We start from the raw sequence: 17,547 nt of genomic DNA, 5'->3' as shown, positions 1-17,547 counted from the left end.
TGAGGTACAGAGGTGACTCATGCCTGAAGTGCCAGCTCTCAGGAGACAGAGGCAGGAGGATGGCTGTGAGTGAAGGAGAGCCTGGGACATATAGTGAGTTCTAGGCAAGCATGGGCTACAGTGTAAGACCCCATCTCAACAATGACAGAGGGGCTGGAGAGATGGCTCAGGGGTTAAGAGTCAGTGCTCTCCCAGAGGTCCCGAGTTCCATTCCCAACACCCAGACTGAACGACTCATGGATGCCTGTGACTGCAGCCCCAGGGGATCCAACAGCCTTCCAGTTTCTGCAGATGTTGCATTCACGTGGACACACACACACATAATTTTGAAAATAAATCTTAACCGGGCTTGGTGGTGTGCACCTTTGCTCTCAGCACAGCAGCAGAAGCAAGTGGATCTCCCTAAGTTTGAGGCAGCCTGGTCTACATGATAAGTTCCAGAACAGTCAGAGCTACATAATGAGACCCTTGTCTCAAAATTAAATAAATAAGCAAGTAAATAAATAAATATTTTAAATTTAGATTTATAATTGGTAAACCTAATTGTTCACAAAGAAAATGGTGAATGATGTGTGTGTGAGAGAGAGTTACTGTGTGTGTGGGTGCACTTGAGTGTAAAGACACACGTGTGTACGCCAGATGTGAATCCTCAGTCTTGCTTCTCAGGAAAATGGTGAATGGTGTGTGTGTGTGTATGCACTTGAGTGTGAAGAAGACACACGCGTGTATGCCAGATGTGAATCCTCAGTCTTGCTTCTCAGGAAAATGGTGAATGGTGTGTGTGTGTGTGTGTGTGTGTGTGTGTATGCACTTGAGTGTAAAGACACACGTGTGTATGCCAGATGTGAATCCTCAGTCTTGCTTCTCAGGAGCTGTCCATTTTGATTTTTGAGCCAGGACCTCCCACTGACTGGGGTCCACCTGAGTAGGCTAGCCTGGCTAGCCAGGGAACTCCAGGGATCCGCCTGCCTCCACCTTGCCAACTTGGGTTATAAACACACGCCACCATGTCCAGATTTGTATGCGGGCGCTAGAGACTAAACTCAGTTCCTCAAGCTATCGTGGTGAGCACTTTACCAGCTTCTCGGCTTAGTTTTTGTCCACTTGACAGAAGCTAGAGACACTTGGGAAGAGGGGATGAGGAACTGCTCCCATCACATTGGATGGTGGCCATGTCTCTGAGGCATTTTCTTAATGCAAGTTGATTGGAGAGAATCAGTGTGGAGCTGTCCCTTTGCCGAGGGAAGAATGGACTGCGTAGGGAAGTTGACTGTGAGCCAGTAAGCACTGTCTCTGTGCTGTCTCTGCTTTGGGTTCTTGCCTTGAGCTCCTGTCATGGCATTCTTCAATGGTGGACTGTAAGCTGTCCAAATGTGTGGTGTGTGCACATGTCCATGTTTATTTATGGGTGCTCACGCATGTGTGCTGTGGCACTTAGAGGCATCACGTGTCTCCCTCCATCAATCTCCATCTTATTTTTTGGGGGGCAAGGTCTCTCACTGGACCCGCAGCTCTCTGTTTCAGCTAGACTGGCTGCCCAGCAAGCTCCCAGAAACCTCCTGTCTCTGTCTCTACCCCGACCCCAGTATGGGAGTTACAGATGTGTCAACCTGGTTTTTACATGACAGTTGGGGATCTGAACTCAGGTTATCATACACACCAAACACTGTACCAGTGAACCATTTCCCAACCCCATGAATGTGCTTGTTTGTTTGTTTGTTTGTTTGTTTTTGGGCTTTTGAGACAGGGTTTTTTTGTATATCCCTGATTGTCTAGGAACTCACTCTATGGACCAGGTTGGCCTCAAACTCAGAGATCCTTCTGTTTATGCCTCCTGAGTGTTAGGATCAAAGGCATGCACCACCACCTCCTGGCTCTAAAATTTTTCTTGCATCTATTTACTTATTTATTTGTGGAGGGGCTGCATGTGTGCCTTGGCACATGTGTGAAGGTCAGAGGACAACTTGCAGGAGTTAGCTATCGACTTCCACCACGTGGATACCAGAGATTGAACCCGGGTCATTAGGCTTTGCAGTAAGAGCCTTTACCTGCTGAGGCATCTTATTAGCCCCTTGAATGACATCATCATCATTATTATCAAATTAAATATATTTGGGGACGAATGGACATGAGTACAGGTGTCCCCAGAACCCAGAAGCGGGCATCAGATCCCCCGCAGCTGAAATTATGGGCTGCCTTACGTGGGTGCTGGGAACTGAGCTCAGGTTCTCTGCAAGAGCAGTATGCACTCTTAACCACTGAGTCATCTCTCCAGCCTCCCGTGGGCATCTTCTTAGTGCTGCCCCCTGTGGGTCAGACAACTCACAGCATGACACAGCCTCTCCCCTCCCTCTCTCGCACCAACACTGCCAGCTACAATCGTCCAACTGAAGGAGCAATCGCTGGTAATTATTAACATCCAGGCTGCAGAATCCCCATGGGCCCTGACCTCCCCACTTGTCCTCTTGCCCCATGGTGCCTGGTGGAATCTGTCCTCAGATCCCAGGGCTGCAGAGCTCAGACCCTCAGCCTGAGAACATGGCAGTCTGGGTTGTGGATGGATCTGAGATACAGTGGACAGAAAGGGGCTACCTTGACTTAGGAACCCATCCCAGCTCTTCATCTGTACACAGTTACAATAAATGGTCAAAATGAATGTGGGCCAGCAAAATGGTTCAGGGGATAAAAGGGCTTGCTGCCAAACCTGACGACCTGAGTTTGATCCCTGGATCCTGCAGGAGGAAGAACGGATTCCTGAGAGTTGACCTTTGATCTCCACATGAAGGCCATGGCACTTATGTGTACACACATGCACACACAAACACCACACAATATAAACATACTAAATATTAGTCAAGTGGTCTGGGAGACCCAAATCTGTAGCCACATGTACCAGTGTGTGGGTAATTTAGGGACCAGTTACTTAAGATCAACAACGAAAATAGGCACAGTCTATGGGACCCAGTCTTTAACCTTTGGGCTCCAAGCTAAGGCTTGGGGTTTGCTGTTATAAATGAATCAAGGAGGGCTGGGGAGGTGGCTCAGCGGGGCAAGCGCTTGCTGCGCCACCATGAGGGCTGAATTCGGATCCCCAGCACTCACGTAAAGCCTGACTCAAAGCTGGATGCAGTGATACATACATCTCTAATCCCAGCGCTCCTATGGTGAGATGAGAGGCAGAGATGGGGGGATCCCCAGAAGCTCTCGGGTAGGGCAGTCCAGAGTACACAGAAGAGAACGAGAGACCCTGCCCCAAACAACATGGAAGGTGAGGGTCAATATCTGAAGTCATCCTCTCATCACGCATGTGCCATGACACTCACGCCACCCCCAACACGCACACATTACACGCAACACACAAGCACTCCCACACGCATGCATGCAAGCATATGAAGACACATGCATCAGCCTAGGTGGAGAGCTATAGAGGAAGGGGGAAAAATGAATTATAATGAGGACCCATGATGTGTGGAGAACCCATGTATGTGGTGTCTGCAGTACTTCAGGTCTAACTGGGCCTGGTGATGCGTGTCTGTCAAGTCATCCACTTGGAAGGATGAGGCAGGAGGATCACCATTTAAGGCCTGCCTGATTACAGAATGAGTTCAAAGACAGCCTGGCTTGCAGAGTGAGTTCAAGAGCAGCCTAGGCAACTTAGTTAAAAGCCTGTCTTTTAAAAAATGACTGGGGGCTGGAGAGGTGGTTCAGAGGTTGAAAGCACTGGCTGCTTTTCCAGATGTCCTGAGTTCAATTCCCAGCAACTACATGGTGACTCTATCTGTGAGATCTGGTGTCCTCTTTCTGGCATGCAGGTGTACATGTAGACAGAACATCGTATACATAAAAATAAATAAATCTTTTTTTTTAAGTGAGTGGCTGGTAAGATAGCTCAATAGGCAAAAGCACTGGCCATACAATCCTGAAGACCACACACAAAGTCACATGTAAGCCGGGTGATGGTAGCAAACACCTTTAATCCCAGCACTTGGGGGAGGCAGAGGCAGGCGGATTTCTGAGTTCCAGACTAACCTGGTCTACAGAGTGAGTTAGGCCAGCCTAGCCTTAAGAAGAGGCACTAAGCAGAGACAGGAGGATTGCCTAGAAGCAGGCAGGCCAGTTAGCCTAGAGTATGAAGCATGGCAGAAACAAGACAGACCTTCCCAAAAGATGCTCTTGTCTATGTCTTCTGCACGCACATGCGCGCATGCACACACACGCAAAGAGAGAGACAGACAGACCAACAGATTTTTTTTTTTTTAATTTTGGAAGTGATTTAAGTTTAAAAAGGAGTAGTTTGCCCAGTATATGGAAAGTCTTGTTTTCCACACCCAGGTGTTTTTTGTTTGTTTGTTTGGTTGGTTGGTTTTTTGAGACGGATTCTCTGTGTAGCCTTGACGATACTGGAACTCACTTTGTAGACCAGGCTGATCTCAAACTCACTGAGATCCGCCTGCCTCTGCCTCCCAAGTGCTGGAATTAAAGGCTGCGCCACCACCGCCCAGCTTCCATACTCAGTTTTTCTTTTTTCAAAGAATTCTCAGAACTCAGGGAACTCAGGAAGAAGTATATGAGGTAGGGGGATCAGATCAAAATCATCTTCAAGGGGCTGGAGAGATGGCTCAGCGGTTGGGAGCATTGCCTGCTCTTTCAAAGGTCCTGAGTTCAATTCCCGGCAACCACATGGTGGCTCACAACCATCTGTAATGAGGTCTGGTGCCCTCTTCTGGCCTGCAGACATACACACAGACAGAATATTGTATACATAATAAATAAATATTTAAAAAAAGAAACAAAATCATCTTCAACTATATAATGAATTTGAGGCTAGCCTGGGATACATGAGACCCTGTCTCAAAAAAATTTAAAAAAAAAAGAGTAGGAGGAGAAGGGGGAAGATGAGGTGGAGGAAGAAAAGGAGAAGCAGGGACAACAGGAGGTGACAGAGATCATGTTGCAAGCAGACATAATTTTCCGTAAACACCAAAGTTTCCGGTCCATGGAGGGCATTGCAGGTCAGGATATAGGGGACCAACTGCCACTGGTGCAGATAAAACTGTCCAAGGGTCCTTGAGTACTGGGAATCACTGGGGATGTGACATCCATCACTACCAGTACAGCCTTCCAGAGTCAATGGACACTAGACAGGCCCAGGAAGAGCTTCTCCACATCTCCAGGCTCATCCACGTACCTACTGCTACAAAGAAAAGATGGCTGCCGATACAGCTCTATGGTAGAATGTCACCTCTGCTTTAAAAAGGCAGGGAATCCAGGCCAGAACTACATGTACTCAGGTCAGGTGCAAACACTGCACGATGCCACTGCTGTGCGGGTCTCAAGGTAGCTAAAATCATAGGGAGATAAAGTAGGCTGTGTGTGTTGGCACACACTTGCGATCCCAGCATTGCAGAGGTTAAAGAGTTAAGAAAATGGGGGTGGGGGATGGACACAATACAAAAAAAAAGAGTGATGGGAGCCAGAGGCTGAGGTGAAGAACAGAGATTTAGCATTTAATGACTGCAGAGTTTCATGTCAAAAAGATGGAAAGTTCTAGAAGCAGGTAGTAGCAGTACAAGGTGAACGTGCTTACTGCCACTGAGTTGAGCCGTTAAAAATGATGCAGACAAAGCTGGCCTGATGGTTCATAGGGTAAAAGCGCTGGCTGTGTTAGCCTGACCACCTGAGTGTGATCCATGGAGCCTGCCTTTAAAAAAACAAACACGCAAAAAGGTATGTGGAGATGCAAATATGTCATCCAGCACTCCTGCCGTGAGACTGGAGGTAGAGACAGAACTGTCGAGTTGTCTGTGCAGGCCACACAAGCTGCATGCTCAGCACGGTCACACGAGAAGCATGGTGGAGAGAACCACATGCTCTCCTGCTCTCTCTCTCTCTCGCTCTCTCTCTCTCTCTCTCCCCCCTTCACACGTGTGCGCTCTGGTGCGCACGGGCACACACACACACACACACACTTCTTAAAATTGTTAAGATGGCCCATTTGGAGTGGAGGGCTGTGGTAATGACTCAGTGGGTAAGCTGTTGACTGTGCAAGCATGAGGACCTGAGTTCAAATCCCCAGCCACGACATAGAAAGTTGTTCAAAGTCGCACATGCCTGCAATCCCAGTACTAGAGGGAGGAAGAAACAGGCAGATCCTGGGGTTCACTGGTCAGTCAGTGTAGTAAAAATAGTGAGATTCAGATTCAGTCAGAGACCCTGTCTAAAAAGTCGAGATGGAGCCAGGCGGTGGTGGCGTACACCTTTAATCCCAGCACTTGGGAGGCAGAGGCAGGCGGATCTCTGTGAGTTTGAGGTCAGCGTGGTCTATAAAAGTAAATTACAGGACAGCTAGGGCTGTTAGACAGAGAAACCTTGTCTCGAAAAAAAAAAAAAAAACAGATGGAGAGTGATTGAGGAGGACACAACATTGACCTCTCATCACATGCTTGCACGTGCACCTGCACACACACAAACACACACACACTGAAAAGAACGCAGACTGACTTCTGTGACAGACTCATACCCTGAGTGCCACAAGTGCCCCGGGTTCCTGCCTGAGAAGGTATCATGTTCCAAGACTCCAGGGCAAAGGGACCTTCCTCTTCTTGTCCTCTCAGCCCATCACTTCCAAAAGGTGGGCACACAGAGTCTGCGAACACCATAGTACTCATAGATCACTTCTGATCTAATACAGGTATCAAAGAACCAGCCCCCGTTCTTCACACCAGCAACTAAAATGATACAGAACTCTGCACAGAGTTGTTCCATTTCCCAAGATCCAATCATATTATCAAAGAAAAAAACTATCTTTATTTAAATACTTTCAATACTGCCTTGGAAATAAAGCTCATTGGTAGAGCCCATGACTAATATGCATGAGGCCCATACCTTCCCCTTTTCAGACAAGGTCTCACTGTACAGCCCAAGCTGACCTCCAATGGGCAATCCTCTTGCCTCAGACTTCCAGGTACAAATCATAAGTTTCATGTACATTTTAATCCTCTTGCTCTCCAAAAGAAGTGTCTGCAAAAACTGGAATGTTCCAGATTTCTTCTATGCAGAATAGGATCCACCAGCCCCAGACATCCTGTGCCCTGAAAATGTGGCCAAGGTAGCTGAGATGCAGCCTTTCTCAGTTTAGTTAATTCAATGGTTTCTAGTTAAGATAAAGTCACAGGTCGTTCGTGTTACTTTATCTGACAGCAGAGTTTCAGGTTTGGGGCTGTTAACAATTCAAATATAAGAGAAAATTGTTTATATAAATAGCAGAATAATTTTGGCGCAGTGACATCAAGAACAAAAGTTAATTAACAGGGCATGGTGTGGAGAGATGTGATCCCAGCTACTCAGGGGGCTGAAGCAAGCAGATGAAGCTATCCAGGTCAGCCTGGGCTACAGAGCAAGAATACAGTATGTGGTTCCCCATTTGTATACTTGCTGCACCCTACAAATGTCTGGCCAGTAAGAGTGAATGAAGGGGGTGACCTACAGATGCCAGGCAGTGAATGAACGCAAGAGAGAGCAGGAGATGCCAGGCAGTGTGAATTCATGAAGCAGGTGACCTGCAGACTGCATGTTCTGAGGGCCTCGCTAATTCCCACCCAAGCACGGGTAGCAAGGGCAGCTCCAAGCCTGTTTCCGAGCCCCTGTGTCTCATGGGGCACGTGCTCTGCTATGGAGACTATTCTTCCTGTGGTTGGCACTGCCATTGTCATTGGTTGGCGTGGGTGTGATGTGCGGGGGAAGCAGAAAACCAAAGCAGCAGCTTAAGCAAACCAAATGGGGATTTCAAAAATATACCAGGGCTGGGGAGATTGCTCAGTGGGCAAAGCACCTGCCTTGTAAGCATACGGACCTGGGTTCAGACCCTGGACTCCACCTAACGCTGGGTGCAGCAAAGCACACCGTGAATACCAGCAATCCTATAGGAAGATGGGAGGCCAAGACAGCGGACTCTGCAGAAGCCTGGGAGCAGCTAACGTTCTCAGTGGCAACCAAGTCTCAAACAAGGCGAAAGGCAAGGATCCAAAATCCTCTGGCCTCCACATGTGTGCATATGTTCACACATACACACAAGCAAGTATACACACCCACACCCACAAAGGGGAAGACAATGTGCCCGCAGCAGGATGACTAGCAAGATCAGACGGGGTCGGGGGGAGTCGACAAGTGATGGATAGCGAGCCTCTCATCTGGATCCCAAGAAACCCTGTGCAGGGCCATCTGCCATAACACAGGAAAACAAGCAAATGACCTCCACCTCCCGTCTCCCACTCTCCACACACACAGAAACCAGCTGAAGCCCCACAGGCCTGCCAAGAAGAAAGAACTTCTCAGACAGCCCCACTGACCTTGACAGAGTAACTTTCTACAAACTACGTCCAAACTGCTCTGAAAATAGAAAAAAAATGCAAGCAACAGCAACATAAACAACCACCACTTTAGCAGAGCCCAGGGACCCGGGTCTACCCCTCCAGCCACTCTAGAGGCTGAGACAGGAGCGCTGAATGTTTAAGGCCTACCTGGGCCACAGAATGAGTTCTGGGTCAGCCTGGGCAACTTAGGTAGACCCTGCCTCAAGACTCAAGTCACAAAGAGCTGGAGGGAGGGCTCAGTCGGTAAAGTGTTTGCCTTGCAAGTATGAGGACCTGAGTTCAGATCCCCAGACCCCACATGAAAAGTCAGGAGTGGGGACAATAAGATGAGATGCAGAGATCACTGAATCCCTGGAGGTTCAAGGACCGGACTAGCCTGGTCTACATGCCAAAACCTCAGACCCTGTCTCACCTGAGGACCAACAGCAGAGGTTGTCCTCTGACCTTTACACTTGGGATGTGCACACGTGCACCTGTCCACTGACACCCCTCCCCTAGCCCCAGGAATGCACACACCAAAAAGGTAAGCATATGGCTGTGGGGTAGAGCACCTCTGGCCATAAACAACGCTTATGGTATGTCCCCAGCACCACAAAATGAAATGAAAATAAAAGAGACTGAAGATATATAGAGTGCTTGCTTAGCAGGTACAAGGCCCCTAGATTCAGTGACCAGTTCTATAAACACACACACACACACACAAAAAAAGTATAACAACCAATACCTGGCAACACCTGTCTTCATCTCAAACACCACAGGTATCTCACCCATCATCTTCCAGCCGGAAACTACTTCTAGAACTTACAGCTTTCCACAACTCCACAATTCTGACTGGAATATGAGTCTTTCCAGTTTGTTTGTTTGTTTGTTTGGTTGGTTGGTTTGTTGAGATAGAGTCTGATGTAATCCACGCAGGCCTCAAACTCAACATAGAGTAGCCAACAATGGCACTGAACTTCTGATTCACCTGCCTCCACCTCCCAAGTGCTGGGATTGCAGGCATGAGCCATAAAATTCAGTGTATGCAGGGCTGCAGATGGAACCCAAAGCTTCATGCATGCTAGGCAAGTGCTCCGCCCAGTAATCCGCATGCCCCCACCCTGCCCACATCTTAGTAGTCCTGAGCAGGGCCGCAAAGACGCTACCAACCTCATCCAGTAGTCCCACTGACAGGCAAAACAACACAGCAAGGATGGAGTTAAGCACCAGCTCCAAGCCTTCCCATGGACCCCTCTGTGGGACAAACTGGAACCCTATCTTTGTTTCTGTGTGACCTCAGGAGGAAATCCAAGTCCCTTGCAAGAACTCCGCTGTGGGGCCATTTGACCTGGTCACTGCACACTGGGTAGCTTGTTATGTGACCTGGAACTTGGGAACCACAGGACCTGCCTGCCCGTGCCCAGAGCCGACAATGGGTAATACAGGCCACAGATGAACCGTCCCCCGAACACAGTTGAACAGATGTGCCCAAGTGCCATTTCGGGAGTGGAATGTTCCAAAACCCACATGCGCGGGAGAATGAAAGGAACCACCACACAACCATGATATGGGTTTCCAGACAGCTATTAAACTGGACTTGGAAATAAGCTGGGCTCTTTGGGTTTGGGTTGGGTTTGGTTTTTCTTTGTTGTTGTTCCTGCTTCGTTTTGACAGAGGGATTCACAATTGATCCCAGGCTACCTTAAACTAACAATTCTCCTCCCTCATCCTCCTGAATCTGCAAGGAATTACTACAAACAAGGAAAGTAGCAGGTCAAGCTGACTTGCTGGTTAGTTGGGTTTTTTTTATTACAGTTATCTGTGTGAGGTGAGGGCCGAGGGGTACATGTAGCACTATGCCTGTGGGGAGGTCAGAGAGCAACACGAAGGAGTCAATTCTCTTCTCCCATCATGTGAGTCCTGTGGATCAAACTCAGAAGAAAGGGGGCTGGATTGCTCAAGGCCCTGCTTCGGTGCAAGCTTGGCTACGGATGGATTCCCAAAGGCTAGCTGCACTGCTCTTCCTTTGTTTAACAAACATGCGTGCATGCACGTGTGAGTCTGGAACCCAGCAAGCTTGGAGCTTAAAAAAGAGGGCAAACCAGTTCAAAGTGTGAATAAGATGCCACAGCCCATCGCTGGTTCATGTTGTCTAACGACCACCAGGCAAAACAGAAACCTGCAGCCTCCCGTGGCCTTGACTGAACTGAGACAACACTGCTGCAGAAGGAGCCTTAGCCGTGGCCACATGATACAGACTTCTGTAGACATCTCCAAAGATGTCCCTGTGCCCCGTGTGAGAGGACCCAAAGCTGACTCAGTCTAGGGAGGAGGGCTTATTGGTCACAGTGAGAACAAGTGTGCCCTCAGAGCATGGTGGTGCAAGACCCTCATCCCAGCACTGGGGAGACAGATGCGGGCAGATCTCTGAAAGTCCAAGGCCAGCCCGGTCTAGAGAAAAAGACCTTGTCTCAAAAACAAAACGAACAACGAAAAACCCCAAGAACTAAGTTTCAGGATACATCCTGCTGTGTAACAGATTAAAAATTGTATATCAAAAGAAAGATAGGTTTTATCATCTCCATACAGACCATAAAACTGAAAAATCGCCAAAGGAATGAAGCTTCATCTGTCTTCTCTCTTAGACAGCTGGGACTCCAAAGCAGGTGCCACCAACATGGCCCAGTGGGTAAAGGCGCTGTTGCCAAGCCTGATAATCCCAGTTTAATCTCTGTAACTCATGTCGTGGAAGAAGAGAACAAACATCCTCACACTGTTCTGAGACACCCCCCCAACGTGAATACCATGGCACACATCCCCCCACACACAAATGTAATTTAAAGATTATAATAAGATAAAAAGAACCCAAACTTCCTCTTCTAGCATCTCCAGATATCCAAAATTTAAAAAAGAAGGAGATAACATTAGTAGAACTAAGAAACACCCACTGTGCCTTCCCCGACCTTATCGAAGTCTGCCCATTATCTTTGTGTGTGTGGGGGGGGGGATGTATGCATATTCGTGGAAGGTAGTATATACACATGTGTTCATGTGGAGGCCAGAGGGTCACTCCTTCCTCCAGAGCCTCCCACCTTGTTTTGGAGTCAGGGGTCTCTCTCTGGGACTTAGAGTCTACCTGATTAGATGCTGGACCGTTGGCAAGCTCCAGGGGGCCACTTGTCTCCACCTCCCTGGCACAGGGATTTCAAGGGCATCACCACATCTGGCTTTCTAGCTCGAGTGTTGGGGTTCAGACTCAGGCCCTCAATCTTGAGGGGCAAGCACCTCATCAACTGAGCTCTCTTCCCAGCCCCTTGGTCTGTTTTCTGTTGCCGTAACGGAATACCTGAGACCGGCTAGCTGAAAGGGTTAGAGGTTCTTGGGCTAGGGGAACAGCTCTGGGTGCTTGTCCACTGTGCACAAGGCACTGATCTTCGTCTCCAGCATTGCGTGAACTGGGTGTGTAGGTGTACACTTCACCCAGCACTCGGCGCGATGGGACATCTGAGGTCGTCCTCAGCTGTGAGTTAGAAGCCATCTTAGGATACAGAGAGTAGAGGCTCTGGAGACTGGAACATCCAAGTCCGTTTGCTGGCTTCAGTTCGGGGGTGGTAAATCTGCACGTGAGTGCAGAAGGGGCAAGCCCAGGGGACTGTAACAACCAGCTCTGGGGAGAGCTCATCCAGTCTCTGAGAACGAGCACTCACTCAAGTGAAACAGTTCTATCTCTTAAGATCTGATCCCTTCTCAAAGGCACACCTCTCCAGCCACCACAGAGGCTACCAGGCATGCTAACACACACTTGTAATCCCAACCGTCGGGAGGCTGAGGCAGAGGGATTGCCACTTGTGCCAGGCTGACCCCGGACACATAGTGAGTTTCAGGGAAGCCTGGGTTATGGGGGGACATGAAGGGAATGACAAGATGGCTCAGCAGTTCAAGGAGAAGCCTAGATAGAGACCTGAGTTCAATCCCTGGAACTCACATAAAGTTGGAAGGAGAGAACCAATAACACGATGCTGCCTGACCTCCACAAGTGTGCTGGGGCACACAAAGCCCACACATAATAAAAAATATTAGATATAATAACAATCTTTCAAGGCAGTCAAATCAAATCAGAATGCACACTAGATATTGAAGACTTCAGATTTCTACAAAGAGTGCAAAATATCTCACAAATAATGTGTTCAGATGGACTACATCCTGAAATCATGTATACACAGTATCCATTAATATATACTTTTGTGTGGTATGCGGACTTCCAGCCCTAATTTCAGCATTCAGGATGCTGAGACTGGAGAATTAAAGTTCAACATAAGCCTGGCTACACATTTAGATCAAGGCCAGCCTGGTATACATAGCAAGACTGTCTCGAAAAAACGATAAGGAGTCAGGCAGTGGTGGCACACACCTTTAATCTCAGCACTCGGGAGGCAGGAGCAATTGGATCTCTGTGAGTTCGAGACCAGCCTGGTCTACAAGAGCTAGTTCTAGAACTGGCTCCAAAGCAACACAGAGAAACCCTGTCTCGAAAAACAAAACAAAAAACGATAAGGAATGACCAGCACTCCAGAGCCTGACAGATCTCTGTGAGGTCAAAGGGCAGCCTGGTCTACAAAGAGGACTTCAGGCCAGCCAGGGCTACCATAGTAAGATTTGTCCCAAACAAAACAAAACAGAAAAAGAAACCAGGGGTCATCTTGAACCCCAGAGATTGGGATAAGCATCTCTCCTCCTGAATTCTGACCCTCAGTTTCTCCGCCTGAAAAGGGGACTTATCTATTCCTCTGCCTTGCCTTGAGAGTAGACACCAGGTACGTGCAAAACCCTTTTTAAATGTTACCCACGGAGCCCCGTAGGGATGGAGCAGTTCCCCCGCCCTGCTGGCATCGCAAAGTGCTTTCTAAGGATCCTCTCATTTTAACCTCCCGTGCTCCCTAATGTTCACCGGGTCGCAAATATGGAAACTGTGCTCTGGACCGAAGAAGCGCCTCGCCTAAGGGAGAAAGGAAACGCGGAGAATCCGGGGCGCCGCGCGCAAAAGCGGGATAACAATTTCCACTCCGTTATGAAGACGATACTGCCTGGTTCCTAGGTTGTTCTAGCCGGGCATCAAGCCCAGTTCCCCAAGCAGTGGGGACAGGAAAAGGGGCCTCAGAGCCCTGACCCTTGCCTACCCCATCCCACCCCCGCCCCCAGCTCCGCTGCTCACCTTGCGTATTTGGTTTTCTGGAAATCCAGCAGCCTGGCCAGAGTGAACATCACCGCGGTTCCATCAGCACCCGACCCGGGGCTGGAACGCGGGAACGCAGGCAGCCGCTACAGGAGGCGCAGCAGGTTGGAAGGGCGTCGGATCCTCCGGCAGCACCAGGGCCCTTAGCAGACCAGATCCGCTGCCTGCGGAGCCCCTAGCCTGGAGTCTCGGGATAGCAAATCCCGAGCAGATGGTGGCGGGGGCGGGGCGGGGGCGGGATATGGGGAGCGGGGTGGGGTGGGGGACGACTCAGGAGCACGCTGCCAATCGCTCGACTGGGAGGTCCCCTCTCTCCTGTTAGCGTCTCCCCGTGTCCCCTCCACCCCATCTCTTTTCCAGCCAGCAGAAGACAGCTTGGACTAGATTGAACCGCCTCTGTCAGCGGTTGTCAGCTAGGCCAGCCACAGGAGACGCTTGGGGACGGGACCAGGTAGCACCCACCCACCCTCAGTCTACTTGTTGCTGGCTCTTACCCCGTGCACCTCTGAGAAGCCTGCCAATCCTGAATCCTCCTTAGCACCTAGGACTCTGTGTCTCTAGGAATAATCTCCCTGTCCTTGTCTCCCTCCCTTCCCCGCCACACCCCAAGATGGGGACACTCCAGCATGTCCAGGATCTTCACCCCGAGTTCATCCTCACATCTTCAAACTCCAGCTTTCTTTTTATTATTATTTTATTCCATTTTAATATTTTAAAACATTTATTCAATTTTAATCGTGTGTGTGTGTGTGTGTGTGCCCGTGTAGGGAAACGTGCAGTGTAGATGCCTGAAGTCCGACGTTGTAGGTCCCCTGGAGCTGGAGTTACTGGAGGCTGTGACCCAAATGAAGTGGGTCCTGGGAATCGAACTCCAATCCTCTGCACCAGAAGCAAGCACTCTTAACCGCTGAGCCATCTCTCCAGTCTCCTACCTTCACTTGCCGAAGTTGGTTTGTCCTTACACCATGTACAAATGGAGCCAAAACTCAGGGTTTGGTGGCAATCCCCTTTGCCTGTTGAGCCAGCTCCCCAGCCCCAAAAGTCAGCTTTCTGCTTTATGGGACCTTGTTCGGAAGACACGGGAATCCAGTCTGTCTGTGGAAATTTTGAACACCCCCGAGGGAGCTGCTGGGGGGAAAGATGGTCTTTGATGTTTATGATCACTACAGATTTTCAACTCAGCTGCGTCCAGATTCACCGAAGACACAACCTCTGAGCTTGACTGTGAGGAGTTACATTGGTCAAGCTGAGGTGGGAAGGACCGCCCTAAGTGTGGGCTGCACCTTTCCCAGATCTGGGGGATAGAGACTGTGAGCTTAGTGCCAGCAGCTTTGTCTCTCGGCTTCTTTTTGTTGTTCTTGGTTTGTTTTTTTCTCTGTGTAGACCAGGCTGGCCTTGAACTCAGAGATCCAACTGCCTCTGCCTCCCAAATGCTGGAATGAAAGGTGTGTACCTCCACCGCCTGGCATTGCTTTGTTTCCTGACCGGCTATGACCAGATAGACCCCAAGTTTGGGAAGGCCTCTCATCCTCCCACGGCTTTCCCATCTTTTTTTTTTTTCTTTCTTTTTTTGCTTTTCAAGACAGAATTTTTCTGTGTAACATTCCTGGTTGTCCTAGAACTCACTTTGTAGACCAGGCTGGCCTCAAACTCACTAAGATCCCCTGCCTCTGCTTCTCAAGAGCTGGGATTAAAGGTGTGCACCTCCACGGCTGGCATCTCTCTGCTTCTTGGCTGACCATAGATGCAATGTGAGCAGATGGTCCCCACGTTGATAAGAAGTCCTCTCCTCCATCCCACGGCTTTCCTATCTTGGGAGTCCACAGCTTCCTGATCCTTTTTTTTTTTTTTTTTTTTTTAACGTATACAGTGTTCTACCTGCATGTGTACCTGCAGGCCAGAAGAGGGCACCAGATCTCATTACAGATGGCTGTGAGCCACCATGTGGTTGTGGGAATTGAACTCAGGACCTCTGGAAGAACAGCCAGTGCTCTTAACCTCCAAGCCATCTCCTCAGCTCCCTTCCTGATCCTTTTAATTAATTTACTTTTACCCAGTGCTAGAAAGTATAGCATGTAGCTTAGCGCATGCTAGATGAGCTAAGCTACATCCCCAATCCCTTGTTTATTTTTGTTTTGAGACAGTCTGGCTAAATTGCTCAAGTTGGCATTGGCATGCTGTTGCCCAGGCTGACCTTGAACATGCAATCCTTCTACCTTCAGCCTCCCAAGTGGCCGGGATGTGCCCGCACTGCCAGGCCTCCTTCTTCTTAGAACAATGTTTGCTTGGTGTCCTATCGATTACTGAGAAAATGCCACCCACACCCTCTGCATCAGTGGAGCTAGAACAAGACATCACCTGACAAGAGAGTGCCTGGTCGATTCGCCTCTGCTTTCCAAACCCTATGCTGGGCCCAGAGTGGGCACACGCATGGCCCTAGCTGGGCAAGGCCAGAGGGTTACAGGTAAATGGTGGGGAGGAGGCCATGACAGGAGCGGCAGTAAGGGGAAGGAATGGGATTGCTGACAGAAGAGGCAAAAGAAAGACCCTGGGAGCTGGGTGGTGGTGGCGCACGCCTTTAATCCCAGCACTCAGGAGGCAGAGGCAGGCGGATCTCTGTGAGTTCGAGGTCAACCTGGTCTACAAGAGCTAATTCCAGGACAGGCTCCAAAGCTACAGAGAAACCCTGTCTTGAAAAACAAAAACAAAGGAAGGAAGGTAGGAAGGAGGGAGGAAGGGAGGGAGGGAGGGAGAGAAGGAGGGAGGGAGGGAACAAAGGAAAGAAGGAAAGGGAGACCCTGGGGTACTTAGGAAATAAGGTTGACCAGTCTCAGATGTAGGCTTAGAAGTTCAAGAGGATGTTTAACATAGTCACTTGGAATACAAAGGCAGAAGAGGCTCAAGTTCAAGGGTAGCCTGGACAATTTAGTAAGATCTTTTCTCAAAGAAGAAGAAATCAAAAGAGAGCAGGGCATATTACTCCAGTAGAGCACCTGCCTAGAATCCTCAGTGAGGGGCTGGGGTGTGGCTCAGTGGTAGAGCCCCTGCCTAGAATCCCCCAGTGAGGGGCTGGGGTGTGACTCAGTGGTAGAGCCCCTGCCTAGAATCCCCCAGTGAGGGGCTGGGGTGTGGCTCAGTGGTAGAGCACCTGCCTAGAATCCCCCAGTGAGGGGCTGGGAGCATGGCTTATCTGTAGAGGGTCTACCTAGCATGTGTGAGACCCTAAATTCAGTTTCTAGTAAAGAGAGAGAGAATTAACAAAAATGCCACAATGAAACTCATTCCTCTTTACGTTAACTTTAAAAACAAATTTTAAAAATGAGGCAGAGGAATGGCTAGAAGGTCTTTGCACAGGTGAGCGGAGGGCATGTTCAGATATGTATTTATGGCCTTTAATTCCAGCACTTGACAGGCAGAGGCAGGCAGATCTCTGTAAGTTCAAGGCTAGCCTTGTCTACAAGAGCTAGTTCCAGGACAGCTAGGGTTTGTTAAACAGAGAGAGAAAAATCCTGTCTCAAAAAAAAAAAAAAAACTGTAATTCCAGTATTGAGAAGTCTGAAGCAAGAGGGTCTCGTATTAGAGGTTAGCCAGAACTGCATAGTAAGACAACAACAACCATGAAGGAGGAGTGAGGAGAAACAAAAAACCAGAGAGAGGGGCTGAAAGGACAATTGATTGGGTAAAGTTCCTGCCACGTGACCATGAGGACCTGAGTGTGGATCCCCAGCACCTACATATAATCTGGGGTTACAGACACAGTAGGATCCTGGGAGCATTCTGGGCAGCCAGCTTAGCCCGGTTGGTGAGCCTCCAGATCTGATGAATAATCTCAGAGAATAAGGTGCAAGGGGCTGGAGATGCCTAGGCGGTGGAGAGCACTTGCTGTTCATGCAGAGCGCTAAGGTTGGTTCTCAGCTTCCGCATGGTAGTTTACAAACACCCTTAACTCCTGTTCTAGAGGAT

At 49.1% G+C, this 17,547-nt stretch overlaps 1 protein-coding gene across 2 annotated transcripts in view; it reads right to left on the bottom strand.

Annotated features, from left to right (window-relative positions):
* The window catches only part of Mmd2 (monocyte to macrophage differentiation associated 2), a 44,936-nt gene extending 31,135 nt beyond the window's left edge, over nucleotides 1-13,801 (bottom strand). Inside the window, exon 1 of one of the 2 annotated variants that reach the window (XM_057765453.1) lies at nucleotides 13,564-13,801. In XM_057765453.1, coding sequence (XP_057621436.1) covers nucleotides 13,564-13,613 — 50 coding nt within the window. In that variant the 5' untranslated portion in view covers nucleotides 13,614-13,801. The remainder of the gene's footprint in view (nucleotides 1-13,563) is intronic. The other variant, XM_057765452.1, reaches the window with a different exon arrangement.
* Between the last annotated feature and the right edge of the window lie 3,746 nt (nucleotides 13,802-17,547).

The sequence above is a fragment of the Chionomys nivalis genome, chromosome 3 (assembly GCF_950005125.1).
Source record: "Chionomys nivalis chromosome 3, mChiNiv1.1, whole genome shotgun sequence".
Taxonomy (NCBI): Eukaryota; Metazoa; Chordata; class Mammalia; order Rodentia; family Cricetidae; genus Chionomys; species Chionomys nivalis.
Note: the sequence above shows the minus strand (reverse complement) of the source record. Positions and strands in the feature narration are given on the sequence as shown.